This window comes from Callithrix jacchus, chromosome 3, assembly GCF_049354715.1.
Source record: "Callithrix jacchus isolate 240 chromosome 3, calJac240_pri, whole genome shotgun sequence".
NCBI classification, from domain to species: domain Eukaryota; kingdom Metazoa; phylum Chordata; class Mammalia; order Primates; family Cebidae; genus Callithrix; species Callithrix jacchus.
Genome location: NC_133504.1, coordinates 191,318,838 through 191,341,127, shown reverse-complemented (window position 1 = coordinate 191,341,127; position 22,290 = coordinate 191,318,838). Strand labels below are relative to the sequence as shown.

The 22,290-nt window shown below is 55.3% G+C and overlaps 1 protein-coding gene across 5 annotated transcripts in view; it reads right to left on the bottom strand.

The window, feature by feature from the left end:
• Window positions 1-610: 610 nt before the first annotated feature.
• The window catches only part of LETM1 (leucine zipper and EF-hand containing transmembrane protein 1), a 42,100-nt gene continuing 20,420 nt past the window's right edge, over window positions 611-22,290 (bottom strand). For 3 of the 5 annotated variants that reach the window (XM_035294315.3, XM_078367728.1, XM_002746046.6), the window contains exons 5-14: window positions 21,861-21,998; window positions 19,822-20,025; window positions 14,001-14,120; window positions 12,247-12,378; window positions 11,589-11,732; window positions 10,800-10,931; window positions 8,549-8,683; window positions 5,684-5,871; window positions 4,648-4,786; window positions 611-3,365 (exon numbers count right to left, since the gene is read on the bottom strand). In XM_035294315.3, the coding sequence (XP_035150206.2) occupies window positions 3,207-3,365; window positions 4,648-4,786; window positions 5,684-5,871; window positions 8,549-8,683; window positions 10,800-10,931; window positions 11,589-11,732; window positions 12,247-12,378; window positions 14,001-14,120; window positions 19,822-20,025; window positions 21,861-21,998 (1,491 nt within the window). In that variant the 3' untranslated portion in view covers window positions 611-3,206. The remainder of the gene's footprint in view (window positions 3,366-4,647; window positions 4,787-5,683; window positions 5,872-8,548; window positions 8,684-10,799; window positions 10,932-11,588; window positions 11,733-12,246; window positions 12,379-14,000; window positions 14,121-19,821; window positions 20,026-21,860; window positions 21,999-22,290) is intronic. The other 2 variants (XM_078367727.1, XM_035294313.3) reach the window with 1 other exon arrangement.

The following is a 22,290-nucleotide window of genomic DNA, read 5'->3' as shown; positions in this document are numbered from 1 at the left end:
CCATCCTGCCACAGGCACCCTCCACCCACTCCCGAGGCCAGGCCATGCTGAGGTAGGTAGCACCCTGAGGTGCAGGCTGCAGCCTGCCCTCCGTGGCTCCACGCCACCACGTGTCCCTCAGGGCCCTGTCTGTGGGCTGGGCTGAGCCTGAAGTCCCGCCTTGCCCAGGACTCCCTCGGGCAGTACTCAGGCCCCTCCTTCCCCTCAGCCGCCTAAGGAGTCTTTCAGAAGAGCTGGTCCTCCCAGGTGACCCCTCAGTTATGGTCCCAACCCCTAACCCCAGGACTCCCAAGAAGTCACTGAGGTCCCCAGAGCAGGGAGAGCCTGACCGGGTGACAGAGCCATGGGCCAGGGGCACTCTGTTCCCGGGAACGTGGGCTTCCAAGCCTGCAGGCCCTCCCTGAAGAGCAGGAAGTTTGAAGGCAAAGGCTGTGCCCATGGACAGGGGGCCCAGAACTCGAACCCCCAAGGACAGCGAGGCTCCTTCTGGAACTGGCCTCGTGGCCACACCCGCCCCTACAGCCCAGCCCTTGCAGCCATGTGCACAGCTCTGCCAGTTCCACTCACTCCCGTGTGCCCAACCGTTCAGAAACGTTAGTACTCCACACTGTTACAGGAACACGGATTTGATGTTTTAATAAAAACACAATTTCTACAAAAGGTGCTTCACACAGCCCAGGATGGGCTCTCAGGCGGAGTCAGCCCTGGGACCCCTGAAGGATGCATGAAGACAGAGCCTCCTCCCGCCACGCTCCTGCCGGCACTGGGACCCACTGCCAGCCACCGCTGGGTGGCCTTCATTACAATATAGTCTAGATTGTGACATTCCAGAAGGAGTCTGGAAGCCACACGGCCAATTCCTGAACCTACGTTAGAAGTGAGTGTTCAGGCCGGGCCCGGCGGCTCACGCCTGTAATCCCAGCACTTTGGGAGACCGAGGCGGGTGGATCAACCAGATGTCAGGAATTTGAGACCAGCCTGACCAACATGGTGACACGTGCCTGTAACGTCAGCTACTCAGCAGGCTGAGGCAGGAGAATCACTTGAACCCTAGAGGCAGAGTTTCCGGTAAGCCAAGACTGTACCACTGTATTCCAGCCCGGGCGACAGAGCGAGACTCCATCTCAAAAAAAAAAAAGGGAGTGTTCAGTGGGGGTGAGAGGAAGTACTGAATTCCCAGGTGAGGAATTCCAGTTTCATTCTCGCCAGCTCCTGAAAAAGGCCAAGACGGAGGGTCAGGCACTGGCGGGTGTGAGAAGCGATGCTTTAAGAACATAATGACACAAAGCTCTTACTTCCAGATCCACCATTGCTTACATTTGCACCCGGACACCACCCTTAGCTGCAACGAAGAAAGGTCAGGACATACAGAAAACACACACAGAATGACGAGGGAGGGCCTGCATCTGAGCCCGGCTGACGCCAAGGAAGCCGCCAAAGGTCCCCACCAAAGGTCCCCACCACAGCCTTCCCCACTGCCAAGCTCCCGCAGCACCCAGAGGGCAAGCCGGCTTCCCAAGGCCATGCGGAGCCTGGGGCAGAGGAGACAGCGGGACGTCAACAGCGCCCAGCCAAGGCAGTGAGGACGAGGATGAGCCGGGGCAGCTGGACGCCGGGATGCAGCTCACAGGGAGGCGTCTGCACACACCCAGGAACTACAAGGCTTGCTCTCAAGTACACTTAGACGCACGAACACCAGGCTACTTACACATGGTGAGAGAATTCATAAATATTCATTAAGGATCTAAAACAAACTTCTCAAATAATTGAAATCTGAAAGCCTTTAGAAGCCAACTGTCCCTGTGCAAAGGTTTACAATTGAGAAATATCTCCTGTTCCTATTTTGTCAAGTTTCTTCAATGGCTGAACAAAGAGAAGCTTCAAGTAATGGAGAAGGCCTGGTCTGAGCGCAGCTGCTCTCCCGGCTGCCCGTGCTATTCCTCTGTCTTCCAAATCCTATGCTTGGAGGCCCCCAGGAGGGACATTTTTGCCAGGAACCAACCTGACCTTAAAAAGATGAGTGTGACACAGCGGCTGGGCAGGAGGGTGGAGGTGGCCGCAGGACACTGCGTGCCCATGCCCTGGCCAGCCTGACCGTGCTGCCAAGTGCAGTGAGGCCGCCAGCTGCACCCAGATGGCACAGAGCAAGCCCTAGCACTGGAGGTGTCGCCCTCGAAGCCCCCAGGGATGCCCTGTGTCGCATCGTCATGCCTTGGTGACCAGCCTGCTTGTTAAAGGAGCCCAAGGGCCTGAGCCTGTAGCACCGTGGAAGGTGAGAAGGGTGCACGGCCGCAGGCGCACCGGACGTAAACCTCGGATTAGAAGCTACAAAGAACCCCGTATGTGCTCCAGAGCCCCACCAACCCTGAGCCAGGCTCATCCCTGAAACAGTGAATCCACTGCAGCCCACACGGAACGCAGCCCAAACACCACCCAAGGGAGCCCCAAGGCCAGGGCTGTGACGGAGTTGCTGGCTTGGGTCAGAAATGCCCTTGAGGGAGGAAGGCAGCCCAGCGTGGGAAAACTGCCAACAGACTGCTTAATGAATTAGGGGAAAATAAAGTCAAGAAAGAGCTCTGATACACAAGGGAAAGCCCACACGAGAACTGGCATGCCCAGCAGGAAGACCTCACTCTCCACAGGCCACGGAGACGGCGGACACCTCCGTCTCCATGGTGACCCAGATCCAACTGAAAGTGCGCGGGAAGCCAGGTCCACTGAGGCTGAAATCTAGAAATCAGGGTCCACTGGTAAGTGGAGGCATCTCCAGCCCTGAGGACGCTGCGCTGTGTCTCCTGACACCGAGGGTGGGCGCAGCTGCCAGCTCCGTGTGGGCGGAGTCCACGTGGTCCTCATTCTCCTCCCTGGAACAGGGCAGCACAGTCGGACGCTGAGACATGAGGGCACACGCAGTGGGGTGCCTTCCTAACCCGGCGTGGCCTTGCCCGCTGCCTCTGGATCCAGGAGGCCGTGGCGGCCACACCACCGTGTGGATCCGACATGATTCTGCGGAGGGGTTCCGGGATTCCGGACAGATTGAATCTCCATGGAATGATGAAAATTAAAATTTACTTGATTATGGAAGTCTCCAATTTATTCCAGCCAAAGTGTTAGACGAGCCACTAAGAATCACCACAAAGCAGTCGTTCTCACGGCCCTCACCGGGCGACGGCACAGCAGGAGGACGGGTACCCAGGCCGGCGGGCCTAGCTCTTCACCTCTGCGACCTCCTTCTCCGCCTTTTCCGCCTTCTCCTTGGCCTTCTCCTTCTCCTCCACCTTCTCCTCCTTCTCCAGTGTTGCTACAATCTCAGCCACCTGGCTGGTGGAGACGTGAACATCTTCTTTGTCCACAAGCTCAATCACCTACACGCATGGGAAAGGGAGGGGCTCAGGCGGTTTTGCCCTCCGGTAGTGGGAGGGGCTGGTGCCCTCAGCTGCCCAGGCTGGGGTGGCAGCAGCACGCAATCGCTACCTGTGGGCCCCAGGGGCCTCAGAGTTCCAGTTCCCCAGGGGGTGCCACAGGCCCTGGGGAAAGGGCTCAGAGTGACAGGACAAAGGAGCCAGGGGGCCACCTTGGCAGGTGGCAGACAGCACAGCGGGGCTGCCAGGGTCAAGTTCCTGCTCTGGCCAGGGACCTGGGCCATGGCTTCCCAGGGCAGAGTGTGGTAACATGCAGGGACCTTGTCCCCACTCTGCCACCCAGACTAACAAGGAAGGGAAGAGTGGCTGCCATATGTGTCTGATCCTCGCTTCTAAACTGAACTGACAGAAAGCAGCCAATGTTTCTAATACACGTCTGGAAAATGACTAACTTGATGCACGCACTGGGGAGCCAGGAGGCAGCTTCCCCTCAGAGACGTCAGTGACTGGGAAAATGGGCATGCTCCGCTCAGGCTGCAGTCCTGGCCTCCCCACAGAGGCTGGATCCTGGGACAGGGTCTCCTGGGCTGCCCTGGAACCTTGAGTGGCTGCACTTGGGAGCTCAGCCCAGCCTTGGGGGTCCCTGAGAGGTGTTGTCGCCCCCCGGCTCCCCATGCCACCAGCTGCACCAGCTGGGGATGGGGTCCCGTGAGATGCATGCCCAGTAGGCGTTTGTTGTCTCAACACTTGATGAGTTTGTAATCTCAAGAATTTCTCACTTATGGCCGGGTGCGGTGGCTCACGACTATAATCCCAGCACTCTGGGAGGCTGAGGCAGGCAGACCACCTGAGGTCGGGAGTTCAAGACCAGCTTGACCAACATGGAGAAACCCAGTCTCTACTAAAAATACAAAAGTAGCCGGGTGTGGTGGCGCATGCCTGTAATCCCAGCTACTTGGGAGGCTGAGGCAGAAGAACTGCTTGAACCCAGGAAGTAGAGACTGTGGCCAGCCGAGCTCGAGCCACTGCACTCCGGCCTGGGCAGCAAGAGTGAAATTCCATCTCAGAACAAAAACAAAAACAAAACCCAATAAACAAACAAATAATAATTTATCACTTTTGATGTTTCACAGGAGAGCAGCAGGTTAAAGGGGCAGTCGCAGTGACAGACCTGACCCCGACAGGAGGGGGCATCTGCCCACAGGGTGCCAGGTATGCAATCAGCAGCCCCTCCGCCCCACCCCAGAGCACCTCGCTGGCCCGCGCAGTCCCCACTGAGGCCCACCTTGACGAGGTCATCGATGTTGACCCTGCCGTCCTTGTTCTCGTCCAGTGCTGCGGCCAGGCTGGTGAGCTTGCTTTCGGGAATGTGCTTCACTTGCTTCATGGCGCTGATGAGCTCAGCGACACTGATGACGTTCTCCCTGTGGGGGCACAGCCTGCATGTGGCACGGGCAGCCGTCCCGCCCACACCTGTGGCTGCAAGTGATCAGCCCTGACACAGGTGGCTCTGCCTGAGCCGGGCAGCCCCCAGCTCGGACCCCCAAGGGGTGATCCCATCCTGAATTTGCCACCAAGAGCGCCCAGAGCCAGCATGGACACAAACACAGAAACACCACCGGGTCGAGGGTTTCCATGGGCATGTCTGCCGCCTTGGTGGCTGCCCTTCCGGGGCCATGGAGACTGGGCAATGTCCTCGGGCCTGGGGCCACTTGGCAATGCACTCATGATCATGCGGGCTGTGGTGCCCTGGGCAGGTGAGGGCCTCCAAGAGCAGAAACAAGAGCATGAGCAGGGTGCCATGGGCAGCCCGCCTGCAACACTGTGGGTGTGGGGGTGGAGATTTGGAGCCTGCAGGACACCAGCTGTTACCCAACAACTGTTTTCATTCACCCAAAAGGGACTCACACAATGGCAGCTCCCTCAGCCACTGTGGCAGGAAGCTGGGACATGCGGGGCACCGAGAAAGCCACCGGCCTCAGCTGGTGTCATTACTCTTCGTGGGTGGGGTCAGGGAGAGGGAGAAGCAAGAGAGAGGCTGGAGGAGACAGAAGCCAAGAGAGGCTGAGGCTGGAGTAGGAGGGGAGAGGGCTGTGGGAGGAGGAAGAAGGGCCCGGAAGGCACGAGTCGCTCTTGGATGTGGAGACCAAGATGCCTGGAGGCTCCCTGGCTGGGACTGCTGGGTGAAAGGTGGAGAGGCAGCCAAGTGGAGGCCAAGATGTGCCCTTTGGAACCAGAAGGGCCCAGCTCGGATGCAGCAAAATGACCAGCCTCCCTACGTGAGTCCCCGATCCCTCTCCCGCACCTGCCGCCCCACTCACCCTGTGGGCACGCCCTCGGCTGGGGCCAGCTTGCCGGCCTGCTGGTCCATCTCCAGCTGCGAGATCAAGCCGTCGATCTGTCCAATCATCTGCTGTACCCTTTTCGTCAGTCTCTTGCTGGCTTTAGATTCTTCCACATACTGCTCTTCACCAGTCTTTGAAAGTTCCTTCTTGATCTCTTGCAAGTCCTAACAAAATGATTTTGGTTGTAAAAAGTTTGTCTTAAAAAAAAAAAGGAGGGGGGCCAGGGGCAGTGGCTCATGCCAGCAATTTTAACACTTTGGGAGGCTGAGGCAGGTGGATCACCTGAGGTTAGGAGTTCAAGACCAGCCTGGCCAATGTGGTGAAAACCCATCTCTACTAAAAAAAATACAAAAATTAGCTGGGCATGGTGGTGGGCACCTATAAACCCAGCTACTCAGGAAACTGAGGCAGGAGAATCGCTTGAACCCGGGAGGTAGAGGCTGCAGTGACCCAAGACCACGCCAATGCACTCCAGCCTGGGCACAGAGCAAGACTCTGTCTTAAAAAAAAAAAAAAAAATCTGGTTGGGCGCAGTGGCTCATGCCTGTAATCCCAGCACTTTAGAAGGCCAAGGCAGAAGGATCACTTAACGACAGGAGTTTGAGGCCAGCCTGGGCAACATAGCAAGATCCCATCTCTACTAAAATTCAAACAAAAAATTAGCCAGGTGTGGTAGTGGATGCCTGTAGTCCCAGATACCCCGGAGGCTGAGGCAGGAGGGTCACTTAAACCTGGGAGGTCGAGGCTGCAGAGAGTCAAGACCACTCCACACTTCAGCCTGGGCAACAGAGCGAGACCCTATCTCAAAAACAAAAAAGGTGATACTAAATTAACTTGCAAAGGTAATTAAACCCATTAATTGGAACCAGAGAAAGTTACAAAGCTGTATTTCTAGCATATAGATTTCTTGTTTTTATACAAACACTGCCTTGCCAGCAAAGGACACAGACTCTACTGTGAATCACAATTTCCTTCACATTCTCCAAGAAAAAATGAAGTGAATGAATTAATCAAGGAAACTAAATGTCTTTGTTCTTTGAGACAGGGTTGGAGGATCTTGCTCTGTCGCCCAGGCTGGAGTAAAGTGGCACGATCTCAACTCATTGCAGCCTCCAACTCCCAAGCGATCCTCCTGCCTCAGCCTCTTGAGTAGCTGGGAGTACAGGCAAGTGCCATTATGCCTGGCGAATTTTTGCATTTTTTTGCAGAAACGGGGTTTCACCGTGTTGCCCAGGTTGATCTCGAACTCCTGAGCTCAAGTGATCCTCCTGCTCTGACTTCCCAAAGTGTTGGGATTACAATTCTGAGCCACCAGTGCCCAACCTTAAGTGTCTTTTTAAATTCCAAGTTGTTTTTTAGTAAACACCATGAGGAAGAATGGGGGAGGGGAGGGGAGGGGAGGGGAGGGGAGGAACAGGCTGAGCTGGTGATAAGCACCTCACATCTGGTGGAGAACCCAAGGGCTGTCATAAATCCAGAAATGGCAAATTATTTCTGTCAACTGAAAAATCAGATTTCCAGCAGAGCTATGAAAACAGCTTTTTGGTTTTTTTTGAGACGGAGTCTCACTCTGTCATCCAGGCTGGAGTGCAATGGTGTGATGCCATCTCGGCTCACTGCAACCTCTGCCTCCCAGGTTCAAATGATTCTCCTGCCTCAGCTTACCAAGTAGCTGGGACTACAGGCACACACCACCACACCCGGCCAATTTTTGTATTTTTAGTAGAAACGGGGTTTTACCATGTTGACCAGGCTGGTCTTGAGCTCCTGACCTCAGGTGACCTGCCCGCCTCGGCCTCCCAAAGTGCTGGGATTACAGGCGTGAGCCACTGTGTCTGGCCAAAAACAGTCTGTTTTAAAAACCTGTATTAGAAAGTAATCTTTACAAAAAAAGAAAAAAAATCACCATGGAAGGAAAAAAAGCCACTTTTGGGTAATCATGAATAAGATCTTACCACAGAGTGACCAAACTCTTCGTGAGACACCTTCCCATGTTAAGAAGCTAAAAGATGTGACCGGTGCAGTGGCTCACGCCTGTAATCCCAGCACTTTGGGAGGCCGAGGCGGGTGGATCACGAGGTCAACAGATCGAGACCATCCTGGTCAACATGGTGAAACCCCGTCTCTACTAAAAATACAAAAAATTAGCTGGGCATGGTGGCGCGTGCCTATAATCCCAGCTACTCAGGAGGCTGAGGCAGGAGAATTGCCTGAACCCAGGAGGCGGAGGTTGTGGTGAGCCGAGATCGCGCCATTGCACTCCAGCCTGGGTAACAAGAGCGAAACTCCATCTCAAAAAAACAAAAAACAAAAAAACTAAAAGATGTGCAGGCTCACACCTGTAATCCCAGCGCTTTGGGAGGGCGAGGGGTGGATCACTTGAGGCCCGGAATTCAAGACCAGCCTAGCCTGGTCAACATGGTGAAACCCTGTCTCTACTAAAAATATGAAAAATTAAGCTGGATGTGGTGGCACATGCTTATAGTCTCAGCTACTTGGGAGGCTGAGGCACAGTAATTGTTGAATCCAGGAGGCGGAGGTCGAAGTGAGCTGAAATTGTGCCACGGTACTCCAGCCTGGGCAATAGAGCAAGACCTTGTCTCAAAAAAAAAAAAAAAAAAAAAAGTCGTACACACACCTGTGGCCAGAACGGCACACAGCCACATCCTAGAAGACTGGTCCAGCCAGAACGGCCATGAAAAAGTGACTGAATAAGATTTATTTATAATTTGCTTTCCTCTCCAAATACTCTTGGCCCCGCTTATCGAGTATCTGATGGAAGCATGAGGTAAGACTTTTGGGTACTCCTGCAGCCCCGGTCCGGGAGCAAAGCCCACCCACCTGGCTGTAGTCCTGCACGTCCTCCTTCAGCAGCTCCAGCTCCTCCTTCTCCTTGGTGAGCGACTTCTTCTGCTCCTGCAGCTTAGAGCAGGCGTCACTGAGGATGTCAATCTCCTCCTTGGTTATCTCCTCCTCCTGGGATAAAAAGGGACAAACAACAAAGTGAGCCAGAGGAAGAGCTGGGCTGTCCCGGCGGCCGGCTGCGCCGCTCACAGCATCAGCTATTCACAGTACGGACTTGATTATGTGTGAACCTGAACCCCGACGGTCTCCTGTCACCAGTGAGTGTTCAGTGCGACTCTTGTCCTGGGCTGAGTCTCCTTAGTGGGGATGCCATACTCTGCAAACGTCTTCCTCTGACTACTCATTACCAGAACGAAGCACAATTGATTTTTCACACCATTTGTGAAAAAAGACTTTTCCTTTTTCCTTTCTGATGTGTACGGTTTTGTTTTCTGTATCCAACTGCCCTGACTGAAACCCTCAGGCCAATGCTGAGCTCGGAGTGGGAACAGTCATCCTGCGGGAGGCGTTTCTGCAGATGCTTTTGACTGGGCTGAGAAAGCTCCCACACCTGCAGGACACCCGCGTATCAGGAGAGGACACCGGGCTCGGCCACATGCTCTTTCTGCAGCTACCGACATAATCATTCCTGGCTCTTCTAATTTTGCCTGTTAATATGGAAATTGCACTACTGATTGTTCCGACTTTTCTAATGTCGTCTGTTAATATAGAAATTACATTTGAAAAAATCTTGGCCGGGCACGATGGCTCATGCCTGTAAACCCAGCACTCTGGGAGGCCAAGGTGGGAGGATCACTTGAGGCCAGGAGTTTGAGACCAGCCTGGTCAACACGGTGAAACCTCGTCTCTACTGAAAATACAAAAGTTAGCCAGGCCGGTGGTGGGTGCCTGTAATTCCAGCTACTTAGGAGGCTGAGGCAAAAGAATCACTTGAGCCTGGGAGGTTAAGGCTTCAGTGAGCTGAGGCTGTGTCACTACGCTCCAGCCTGGGCGACAGAGTGAGATCCCAACTCAAAAAAAAAAAATTTAAGCCAATCTGTATTTTTTGGACAAATCCCATGTGATCACAATCGTTTTTACAAAATAGTTTGGGTTTTTAAATTTTTATTTATTTTATTTTTATTTTTTTGAGATGGAGTGTCGCTCTTGTTACCCAGGCTGGAGTACGGTGGCGCGATCTCGGCTCACCGCAACCTCCGCCTCCTGGGTTCAGGCAATTCTCCTGCCTCAGTCTCCTGAGTAGCTGGGATTACAGGCACGCGCCACCGTGCCCAGCTAATTTTTTGTATTTTTAGTAGAGACGGGGTTTCACCATGTTGACCGGGATGGTCTCGATCTCTTGACCTCGTGATCCACCCACCTCGGCCTCCCAAAGTGCTGGGATTACAGGTGTGAGCCACCGCGCCCGACCTACTGATTTTTTTATTTTTGACGAACTAAAAAGTTTAAAAAAAAATTTTTTTTTTAAGGCTGGGTATGGTGGCTCATAGCTGTAATCCTAGCACTTTGGGAGGCCAAGGCGGGTGGATCACTTGAGGTCAGGAGTTTGAGACCAGGCTGGCCAACATAGTAAAACCCTATCTCAACTAAAAATAGAAAAATTAGCCAGGTCTGTACCTGGTGGTGCGCCTGTACTCCCACCTACTTGGGAGGCTGAGGCAGGAGAGTTGCTTAAACCTGGGAGGCTGAGGCTGCAGTGAGCTGAGACGGTGCCACTGCACTCCAGCCTGCGAGTCCAAGATGAAAGGTACCAGGAGGCATCCCACGTAGAAGGCACAGGAGCCTGGAGGTTGCACCTCACAAGCTGGCGTGGGGGTCTGAAGATGCCCCAAGCCCAGATCACTCCACAGGATGTGATCCCAGGTTGGGCCTGCGGAGGAAGTTCCACCTCGAGGTACCACATTGGCTGTCACTCCCCTCCACTGCCTGGGAAGCTGACAGGGTGGGGGAGCCTGAAACCTGCTACACTGTGGGCCAGGGTGCCAAGTTCATGGCGGGCTCAGCTGCCACACACACAGGCACAGTGCAGAGCCCAGCCAGACTCACTCTCTTCCCAACCACCAAGCCTCCTAGGGGTCCACTGGCGTCATCCTCAACCCCTTCACCATCTCATTCGCACTGAGGGCTACAAGTGCCCCAGCCAGACTGACCCCATTCCTGCCCCACAACTGTCCACAGAGCCAGGCCACGCCCTCAGCCTCCAGGGCCCCAGAACCCATCTCATTACCTTTAAGCCCTCCAGCACGGGGGCCGTGTCCTTCAGGGTCTCTGACTGCAGGACTGTGTCAGGCACTTCTGGCTGTGGCTCAGCCCCTGCCCTTCGGGGAGCGGCTTCCACACTTTCAAGCTCAAGATCCTTCTGAAAGGAAGGTGACACCAGCCCGGTACGCGCTGTCACACAGAAGCAGCCTTCCGGCTACCTGACGCTCAGCACAAATGGCAGAGGCCACCCTGGAAGCAGGCTACAGGTGACAACCGGCAGTACGCCTGCCACAGGATGTCCCCAGGGAGGTCCCATACAGCTGCCAGGTCAGCTGAGGCCCTCTAAGGAGCAGGCCAGAGTACCTCACTCATCTCTGGTCTCCCCATGACTCCACCACGCTGCCCTGTTACTTGCAGAGCAGGAGGCTGAGCCTATGGGTGGGCACCATGCATGGGACCCAAAGGACCACAGGGCCCACGTTGAAGAGGGGCCCAGAGCCTGGGGGAGCCTGAGGCTGCTCCGCCAGCACCCCTCACAGCAAGGACCTCAGGAGAAGGCAGACACTGCCATGTGCTGAGCCAGCCCCTCTGAGATGGCGAAGCTACCTCTCCCATGAGCACCACTGTGGCCATCAGGCAGTCCCCATGTCAGAGTTGCAGCCCCCACACCCAGGGACCCTACCTCCCTGACCACTCCAGGGAGAAATAAATATGCAGGACAGAATGGCGCGGCCAAGCCTGTGGGCACGTGGGGGTTTCTAGGGAGGAGGGGTTGGGACAGCCTCACGCCCCGTGGAGCAGGGCCACCACTCACCGCTGCCTCCGAGCGCCTCTGCAGCTCCTTCTCAAGGTGCTCCTGCTGGATGGCTGCCTCCTCCTGCAGGGTGGCCTCCAGCTTGGCCTTGTTGTCCACCTGCTCGCCCTCCACTTCGGCTGCTTTCACCTGCGCTTCCTTTGCCTTCAGAAGAGGGTGCACCTGTGGGTGAGCCCCAGAAGCCACCAGAGGCCCCTGCTGCCCCTAACCTCTGCCCTCTGCCCCATATCCCTGAGCACTGTCACCACCTGGGCGTCACACACAAGGGACAGAAGGCACTGCACTGGTGCTGCCCGCAATTGCTGGGAGGCCCCTGGACTGCCCTCTGTGGTCACCCAACGACTCCTGACATGCAGGGAAGGAGCACAGGCGCTACTGGCGCAGCTCCGAGGGCTAAGGCACAGACCCCTGGAAGCCAGCATGTGGCCAGGTCGGTACCACGTGCGGGAGACAGCAGGTGCGGGGCTGGTGAGAGGGATGGAAGGGAGGGGACAGGAGTCTGGGTGGGGGCACTAGTGAGGGGGCGGGAGGGAGGCTGGGTGGATGGGGGTTCTCCGCCCATGGTTGAGGAATGAGTGCTCTTGCACGTCTCCCCCTACCCCGGAAGAGAGGGCCACCCACAAAGAGATGAAGTAAAAGGGTCTCCAGCAGCACGCACCACAATCTCCGGAAGGGTCTGCAGTGTGGACTTGAGCTGGTCGGCCGGCGACAGGGTGTCCGGGAGGTACAGGGCCCGGGACAGGATAAGCAGAGATGTGGGGATCTCCTGGTGCAGATGCAGGTCCAGCCACTGCAGCCAAGGCCAGATTCAGTAAAGGGGCAGCCCCAACCCTGCCGCTACCACAGCAGGCCAACCCCTCATCACCAGAACAGCTCTCAGAGAAGACGGTGTCTCGAGTTCTGAAAGGTCTACCTGTTGCTCTGCTGTGTGACCCGATGCTCTTGCGTTAGTAAACCCAACACCGGAGAGGCTCAGGGGGTCAGCAGCCCAGGTTACTTTGGGAGGCTGAGGCAGGTGGATCACAAGGTCAGGAGTTCGAGACCAGCCTGGCCAAGATGATGAAACCCCGTCTCTACTAAAAATATAAAAAAATTAGCCGGGCATGGTGGTGCTGGTGTGCGCCTGTAGTCCTAGCTACTTGGGAGGCTGAGGCACAAAAATTGCTTGAACCCGAAGGTGAAATTAAGCAGAAATCACCCCACTGCACTCTAGCCTGGGTGACAGGGCAAGACTCTGTCTCAAACAAACGAAACCAGCCGAGGCCGACATACAACAGGCCCGCGGGGCAGCATCATCGAGGCCGGTCAGCACTTGGGGGCCCACAGGCCCCGCACAGGGCAGGTTCTGGGGCTGGCTGCTTGAGTGACACCAAGACAATCTTCAAACGGGCAAGAAAGACTAACAATGTTTTAGACAAAGTGAACACAGGGCAAAACATGAGAACAAACCCTAAGAGAAGAAAGCTGAGGAGAGGTGGGTAGACAAGGAAAGTGTGAACACACAATATGCAGGCCTCCAACGAGCCAGACTCCCCTGGGGGCCGAGGGGCCTGGGTAGGGATGGCACCTGCCCCCCTGCTCAGACACCCCTGTGTGCAGCCCATGTCCCCATTGAGCTCCAGAAGGCTGGGCAGAGTGCCAGGGAGGTCAGCACCCAGGCCAGACACAGAGAAGGCTCTGCAGGGGAATCAGATGGAAGACACAGCTGTGGAAGGCAAGGGGTGACAGTGGGAGGTGCACCTGCCACAGAACCAGGCCATCAACACTGTCTGCATCAAGAGTGGAAGTGTGTTCACACACCTTCGTCTACACTTGCAGGTTGTGTGAAAAGCCCGCCAAGAAGGGCACACCACTGCCAGGACAGCCGGGAGGAAACGCTGGAGCCCTGCACCCCTTATCCTTTCCATGTAAGGGTGAGCGGCCGGGGCTGTCACTTCCCGACATACAAGCCACTCGATGTGATGGCAGTGGGAACCAGGCACCTGTTCACGGTGTGGCCAAGAGAAGAGCTGGCTCCAGAAGTTAGACCAGGTCATGCCACCCAAACCTTCCACGGCCCCAGTTTAAAGAGTCGAAATGTAAACAATCCCACATCTCAGAGGCAAACTCCAGTCCTCATCTGACTACAGATAACCAACATAGTAAGTTATTAAGGTCTAAAATCAACAAAAAGCAGACAAGAAAAATCAAAGCAATATTCAAAAGGCAACGAAAGGAGAGAACACGGGGTGTGTGTGAGTGTGGTAAGACCAGAAGGGCGAGAAACAGCCCAAACTTCCCAGCTGTCCCCAGAGAGTCACAGTGTCACCTTGCCAGGTCCGCCCAGTTTGGGAAGAGCCTCCAGGTGGCCTCAGGAGGCTGCAGTTTCCCCCGAGCCCATGCTGGTCTGGCAGAAAGTGAGCACGCACGCACCTGCTTCAGCTGGCCCCGCAGGCGGTCTTCCGTGACACCCAGGGCCCGCATGCCTCGTGCCCGACACGCCGCCTGCAGCTCCTTGACATTCAGGCTGTCCACCCCTTCCTCAGCAATCAGCTAGAAAACAAAGCAGTGACTTCTCATCCGGGACGGTCGTTGGTGGGTCACGGTCTCTATGCGAACACCCTCCAGAGTGAATGGCTAACAGGTTTAGCCCAGTTCTAGGTCTGAAGTGACTGGAACCCCGTGACAGAGGGTCAGGATCTTGGGGAGTGCAGAATGGCTATGACCAAGCCCATGACACAAAGAAGTCCACCTCCACCCTCTGTGCTGCTGGTGGCAGAACCAGCCCCACCCTGGCCCCTCCTACTACCTGCTGTTTCTGCTGATTCCTATAGTTCACCGTCTGCAAAGGGTACCCAGTATGGAAAAAGGAGGAGGGAGGGGAACCAGACACTCCAAAGATGCATCTTGACCTCATACCCCAAAAGCCCCTCTTCCACTCAGCCCAAGGTCATGGTGACCCCAAATGGAAAAGTAAACAGGCGTCCCGGTACAGAGGCATACAGGGAGCAGCAAGTGAAGAGAGACACGGAGAAGGGATGACAGTCACTGCTAGGCAGATGCCCGCTGCTACCTCGCCCACAACAGGGCTCCCACGCCAGGATTCTGCAGCAGGGCCCCCATTTCAGAGTCCACTCTGCCTCACAAGCACCCTGTGGGGCAGGCAGTGCATCCATCTCCACTTCCAAAACTAAACTTGATGTAACTGTGCACACTCGTCTAGTTGTAACAGGTAACAGAGCTCCCATGCATAAGATGTCTCTCTGGGCATGACACCTCGCCAACAGCAATAAGACACAGCAGCCACCCAGGGAAGACGGAGGCTGCCTTCCCCAGCTCCCGGCACTGCCCGCTCACAGACACGCTTGTCTCCATGCCTGCAGCTGTCACCCAGAGCGCTCTCTGATCATGCAGGCTGTCACCGCTGGGGTTCCTTGAAGACCTATCGGGGTGTTGTGGGTCCGCCAGGTCAGGCGTCTGACTGCCACGCAACAGGTGTGCCTTCCTTAGCTGAACCCTTTGCCCGCTGAGCTGGGCTGCTTCCTGTTTAGCAGAAATGAAGCTGCTTTCCTCTTCCTGTCCTCCTGTGGGCTGGCTGACTTCCATTTGATTTTGCTCTGGTGGTCTGGGGTCTCCCTGCAGCATTTTCAGCTGCTCTGGGGATCACCATATATAATCCACGAACACAGCTCACCGTAGTGCAGTGGGGCCGGCGCTCCACCCACGGAGGCAAGAGCTGAAGCCTCCTCTCCATCTGTCCTGAGTCTCAGCTTTTGCCTCCACCCGCACCGTCTGCAGAAGGCGCAGGGAGAGCGCAGCCCACCGAGCCGACCCTCACTGCTTGCTGGGAGAGGCGCTCTATCTTCCCGTCTCCTTTCTGGTCGGAGAGCTTCCTTTGGTGGCGGTCTGCCGGTGACAGTCTCAGCTTCCCTCTCTCTGTCTGACACTGCCTTGGCTCCCCCTCATTGCTCTATCTTTGCTGGTTATAGATCCTGGGTTGATAGTTCTTTTAACACTTGAGAAATAATGCTCCACTTCCTGTGATCTCCACGGTTCCTGATGAGAAACCCACTGGCATTCAATTTTCCCCTAATGGTAAAGATGTGGTTCTTGGCCGGGCACAGTGGCTCATGCCTATAATCCCAACATTCTAGGAGGCCAAGGTAGGAGTGTCACTTGAGCCCAGGAGTTTGAGACCAGCTTAGGCAGCGTAACAGTAAGACCTCATCTCTATAAGAAAAACTAAACTGGGCGGGTGTGGCAGCGCATGCCTGTGGTCCTAGCTATTCGGGGGGCAGAGGTGGGAGGATGGCTTGGGCTGCGGAGGTCAAGGGTATAGTGAGTTGAGATTGGGCCACTAGACTGCACTCCAGCCTGGGCAACAGAACCAGACCCCATCTTCCACCATCCCCCACCAAAAAAAGACCTGGGATTCATAAATGAAACCACCACCACCACACACACACACACACACACACACACACACACACACACGATGGCTTTCTCTCACTGCCTTAAAAACTGTTTGTCACTGGGTGCAGTGGCTCATGCCTATAACCCCAGCACTTTAAGAGGCCGAGGCAGGTGGATCACAAGATCAGGTGTTGGAGACAAGCCTGGCCAACATGGCAAAACCCCATCTCTACTAAAAGCCAGGCGTGGTGGCAGGCACCTATAGTCCCAGATACTCAGGAGGCTGAGGCAGGAGAATCACTTGAACCTGGGAGGTGGAGGTTCCAGTGAGCCGAGATGGTGCCACTGCACTCCGGCCTGGGGAACAGAGCCAGACTCTGCCAAAAAAAAAACTATTAGTCTTCAGGGTTCATTACTTTGACACTGATGTGTCTTGGTGTAAATTTATTTGGATTTATCCTATTCAGGTTCACTCAGCTTCTGAAATTTGCAGTTTCACATCTTTAACGGAGCCTGGGAGGTTTTCAGCCAGCCATTGTTTCTTCAGGTACTTTTTCAGCCCTGCTTCTGTCCTTTTCCCCCCAGAATAGCAGATAACACAGATGGTGGGCGCTTGCTCCGGCCCTGTTCGATGTTTCCTACTGCTTTCCCCTAATGGTAAAGACGCTGTTTTGCTCCGGTGGTCTGCTGTCCAAACAGGTTAGATAAACCATCATCTCTCAGTTTACCGCTTCTCTCACCTTCTCCGTTCTGCCGTTGAGCCCACTCAGGTTTTCATTTTGGTTATTGTATTTTTCAGCTCTAAGTTTTCATTTGGTTCTTCTTTTAAAAACTGTTGTTGGTACTATTAATATTATTATTATTATTTTATTTTATTTTTTTGAGACGGAGTTTCGCTCTTGTTACCCAGGCTGGAGTGCAATGGCACGATCTCGGCTCACCCAACCTCTGCCTCCTGGGTTCAGGCAATTCTCCTGCCTCAGCCTCCCGAGTAGCTGGGATTACAGGCACGCGCCACCATGCCCAGCTAATTTTTTGTATTTTTAGTAGAGATGGGGTTTCACCATGTTGACCAGGATGGTCTCGATCTCTTGACCTCGTGATCCACCCGCCTCAGCCTCCCAAAGTGCTGGGATTACAGGCTTGAGCCACCACGCCCGGCCCCAATATTATTATTATTTTAAGAGACAAGAGTCTCCCTCTGTTGTCCAGGCTGGAGTGCAGTGACACAATCATGGCTTACTGCCTCGTCAACCTCCTCAGCTCAAGCAAACCTCCCGCCTCAGCCTCCTGAGTAGCTGGAGTCATCACGCCCAGCTGTCTTTTTATTATTTTTGTAGAGGTGGGGTCTCACTATGTTGCCCAGGCAGGTCTCAAACTCCTGGGCTCAAGCCATCCTCCCTCCATGGCCTCCCAGAGCGCTGGATTATAGACGTGAGCACTGGGCCTGACCTTGATATCTTCTCTTAATATTATTAATATTTGATAATATCTTAGTATCTTTTCTTCTCTCTCTTTGCCAGGACCTATTTTTCACGTGTTTCCCACTGGCTTCTGAAACTGTGGCTGTTTGAGGCCAGGGTGCAGGGCCTCTGACCTGTCACCTCAGGGTTGGTACCAGGTGTTACCTTTTCTCATTCTCCACCTTCCTGCTTCTTGAATCTGGATCTGATTTCCAGTTTGTTGTAGCTGACCTCCTCTAGAGTGTGGTGGCATGGGCAGTGGGTATTCTAATTTGCACAGAGTTTGCACAATTGATCTGGAATCTATTAATCCCAGGGCCAAGCTAACAAGGCCAAGGCTGTTTCCAGCTCCCTGTGGTCCAGCTTTCACGGACCAACCAAAAACCCTCACGTCTGTTTCCCTCCCTGCCCAGCCACACCCATCTCCACCTGCAGCACACAAGGTAGATAGGCACAGTCCCCACCAGCTTCCTGCTCCCCACGCGTGTGGCGGCTTCATGGAGCCGAGTGACAGGGGAGCTGGGGGTAGCACGTTTCTCTCAATGGCACTGACCTCTCCATGCTGTCACTTGCTCACATCCACAAGCTAAATCCCAGGCACATTGTAAGAGTGGTTGCAGCGCTGCCTCAGGAGAAGTGCGGACTCCCCGCCCAGCCCCCGAAGACACCCCCGGGAGAGCGGTGCTGCTTGCTACTGCTGGGAGCGGGTGGGTGGGAGTTCCGGCCCTCACAGGTGCCTCTCCCGGCAGGAGAGCAGAAGCACCTCAGCACTGTGTCCCACTTGGCTCCCACTGGCACCACAGTGGACATGGCCTTGTTCTGCTGGACAGTGGTTAAAGTCCCAAGTCTCCACTGGGCCCCCAAGGCCACCCCAGCGGTGGGGGAGTGCAACCGATACACTGTCAGGTGAGAGGGAAGCTCAAGCCCCCTGCCTGGTCTCTACTGACACCACAGGGGCTGGCGCCCTCAGCCTTCTCTGACATCATCCCCACAAGGGCTGTGGTGCCTGCTGTGCCCCGGCGAGGGCGGGATGCAGGCTCCTCACATGGCCTTGCCTTGATTCGTGGAAACAACCAGGCCTCAACCTGCTTACCAGAGATGCAGGCAGGCCCTTCCTGGAAGAGGTCAACACTGCCCTGAACCTCTTCCACAGACAATGCCTGCCTTCAGGAAAAACAACCTGATGAACAAAACCAGAAGAAAAGACCCACGCCCACCCAGTGAGCGCGACTGACCTGAATGAGGGTTAGTGCAATTGACATGAACTAGGGTTAGTGCGTTTAAGAAAACAAATAAGGAGACAAAAACTTTTATCTGAGAACCGAAATCTTAAATTAAGAGCTCCTAATATGAATAAAAGAGTAATTGGCCCAGCGGCGGCTCACGCCTGTAATCCCAGCACTCTGGGAGGCCGAGGCGGCTGGACCATGAGGTCAAAAGATCGAGATCATCCTGGCCAACATGGTGAGACCCCATCTCTACTAAAAATACAAAAATTAGCTGGGTGTGGTGGTGCACACCTGCAGTCCCAGCTACTCGGGAGGCTGAGGCAGGAGAATCACTTGAACCAGGGAGTCGGAGGTTGCAGTGAGCTGAGATGGTGCCACTGCACTCCAGCCTGGTCACAGAGCAAGACTCCGTCTCCAAAAAAAAAGAGTAATCACGCCAGGCACAGCAGCTCATGCCTGTAATCCCAGCACTCTGGGAGGCTGAGGCAGATGGATCACTTGAGGTCCAGAGTTCGAGACCAGCCTGGCCAACGTGGCAAAACCCCGTCTCTACTACAAATACAAAAAATTAACTGGGCATGGTGGTGTATGCCTGTAATCCCAGCTACCTGGGAAGCTGAGGCAGGAGAATCGTTTGAATCCAGGAGGCAGAGGTTGCAGTGAGCCGAGATCGCTCCATTGCACTCCAGCCCGGGCAACAAGCCTGGGCAGCTCTGTCTCAAAAAAAAAAAAGAAGAGTAGTCAGACCCAGGAGAGCAGTACCCTGAAAGCACAAAAGGGTGGGAAACACACAGGCGCTGGGATGGTCAGGACAGGGCAAAGGGGCAAACAGACCCTCGACGAGGCCCCCGAGAAGAGGAGAGAGGCGCGGAGGCACTGTCATCAGTAAGCAGGAAGACAGACACACCTCGGCACGTTATTACAAAAAAATCCAAGCACAGACAGACCCTCCGAGAAGCTGCCAGAGAAAAGACACCCATCTTCAAAGGATCTGCGACCTGCAAGTGGCAAAGGTGGCAAGGCTCCTAGTGAGCTTATTTTTGATCATTCAGCACCTTCCAGAGCTTCTACAGCAAGGACAGGCGGCTCTTGTCACCAGGAGAAAAGACGTGGAAGGCCACGGCTGCGGCGTGGGGCGTGGCCGCTCACCTTGTCGTCGGCCTTGATGGAGCGCAGCCGCATGGTGAGTTGGAAGCGCAGGAAGTTGTTGGTGCCGATGGACTGCAGCTCCAGCAGCTTGCACAGCGCCACCAGCTGCGGCCGCGTCAGGTTGTCCAGGGTCAGCTCGTCCTCAAACAACTTGGAAAAACGCATGATCTCCTCGTTGCTGGGCCTCTCCCCTGTCTCCCGGATCTGCGGAAACAGTCACAAAGGTCATCCCCGGGGCATGTGCACATCCAGCGCCCTCCCACGGCCACCCACATTCCCAAAGGGTGCTGCCTCTTAGTCCTCAAACCATACTGACTTCTGTTTTTTTGGAGACAGGGTCTCACTCTGTCACCCAGGCTGAAGTGCAGTGGCACAATCTCAGTTCACTACAATCTCTGCCTCCTGGGTTCAAGTGATTCTCCTGCCTCAGCCTCCCGAGTAGCTGGGATTACAGGCGTGCACCACCACGCCCGGCTAATTTTTGTATTTTTAGTAGAGATGGGGTTTCACCATGTTAGCCACACTTGTCTTGAACTCCTGACCTCAAGTGATCCGCCCACCTCGACCTCAAAACGCTGACTTCTGGCTCCAGTCCCGGGCTAGCCGAGGGAGAGGCAGTGCCTTGCCCCTGGACCCCTCCTGCCTGAGCCAGCACACCCAAGGCTGCTGTGTCTGCTGCGGGGGAGGCCGGGGCCCACCGGCTGCTGTGTGCGGGTCCTTTGATCTCTGCCACAGAAGCGGCCAGGACCCTGCTGCTCTGGGATACGAAGAGGCGCACCTGTGTGCACCTGCACCTCCCAGGGATGACCGCCTGAGCCTCGGGGGTGGGGAGACCATCTCGCTCTTCACAGAGAGCTAGAGCCCCTTAGCGCAGATCACTCAGGGCCCTTTGGGCGACCCTCTGCAGTTCCTCCCACCTGAGGGACAAGTCACCAGCTGTCTCCTCCAAGAGCTGGGGTAGGAGGATCCCTAGCAGAGAGGGCAGATGAGGGAGAACAAGCCCGACTTGGTGCCCAAGTCAAACTGTAACATGAAGGACGCCAGCTCCGAGACAAGGTGGCAGGCGCGCTCCCGGGGGCCGCCCTACACAGCGCATCCCAAAGCAGTGACTGTGAGCACATCTTTCTTGGCAGCTGGGAGGCCCAGGAAAGCTTGGGATGAGCCCTCCTCCTGCTCTGCAAGGTGCCGCATCCTGGGCAAGGCTCCCAAAGCATGACTGCCCCCAGGAAGCACACTCACTCCTCGGGGGGCCTCAGCAGCCCCATGGCTGTGACGCCTCCTCCAAGAGGCTTCTCTGTGGTTAGACCTTGGCCTGGCAGTCTTTTCTATCAAGGGCCAGACAGCAAGCATTTCTGCTTCTGCAGCCATAGAACCCACCTGCCTCTGTGCCGCAGCGGAAAAACACCACAGATGATAAACACATGTGCCTGGAGTTTCTAGCCCCTGGTTTAAGGTCTTTCTGTACTTCAGACACATCTTTGTGACTCCAAAGTGGCACAAGTCCCTCAGGCCAAAGACATTGGCCTCATCAGTCCCATCTAGTCCTCAGGGATCTTGTGTGTGGCACCCACCCTCTCTCCCATCCTCACCTCACTGGCCACATGACCACAGGAAACCTCGAGGGCCGACCCTCCTCTCCAGCCCCCACTGCCCCTGAAGTCCAGGCCTCTGCCCAGCCCCTGGAACCTGCGGCCTTCCTGAATGACTCCAGCCAGAGGGTGGTGCCCAGCAGAGGAGCCAGCCCAGTCACCCACACCTCACAACATCAGGGTGTCAGGCTCCTCATGGGTCAGAGTCTACTGCACCTGGACGGCTGAAGGGTGGCGAGACATAGACACACGTGATTCTGAAGGCTGATGAGGGGCAGGCACCACAGCTCAACTCACTGGGAGCTCACGGGGGCCAGACTCCTGACACTTCACCGGCCCCCCACTGAGCTGCCTAGGGGAGCTCTTCTCTGCTGAGCACAGTGAAGAGAAAACAGAGAAAGCAAGGAGGGGTCCCTGGTGAGGTCACGGGGCTCAGACACATCACAGCACCTTCTGGAAAAACACGGAGAAGTCCTTGGTGGCACTGCCCTTGGCTGCCTTGTTCTTCAAGGCCATCTCCTCGATGGTGTCCTGCAGGAACTTGGCCAACTCCAGCTTGACCCGAAGCTCCTTCTTCAGCCTCTCCTCCTGCAAGGGCAGAGCGGTGGGCTCAGGAGTGCACTCCAACTGCTCAGACTGGTTTGGACGAGGAGACACCTCATGCCTGCCCGCAGCCCACCCCCAGAAACATTTCACAAAACACTGACTCTCATCTAAGCGCAAAAAATTCTCAAACTCTTTTATTTCATAGTTTAAAAAAATATCCATGGGAGGCTGAGGGGGGCGGATCACCTGAGGTCAGAAGTTCAAGACCAGCCTGACCAACATGGAGAAACCCTGTCACTACTAAAAATACAAAAATAAGCTGGGCGTGGTGGCA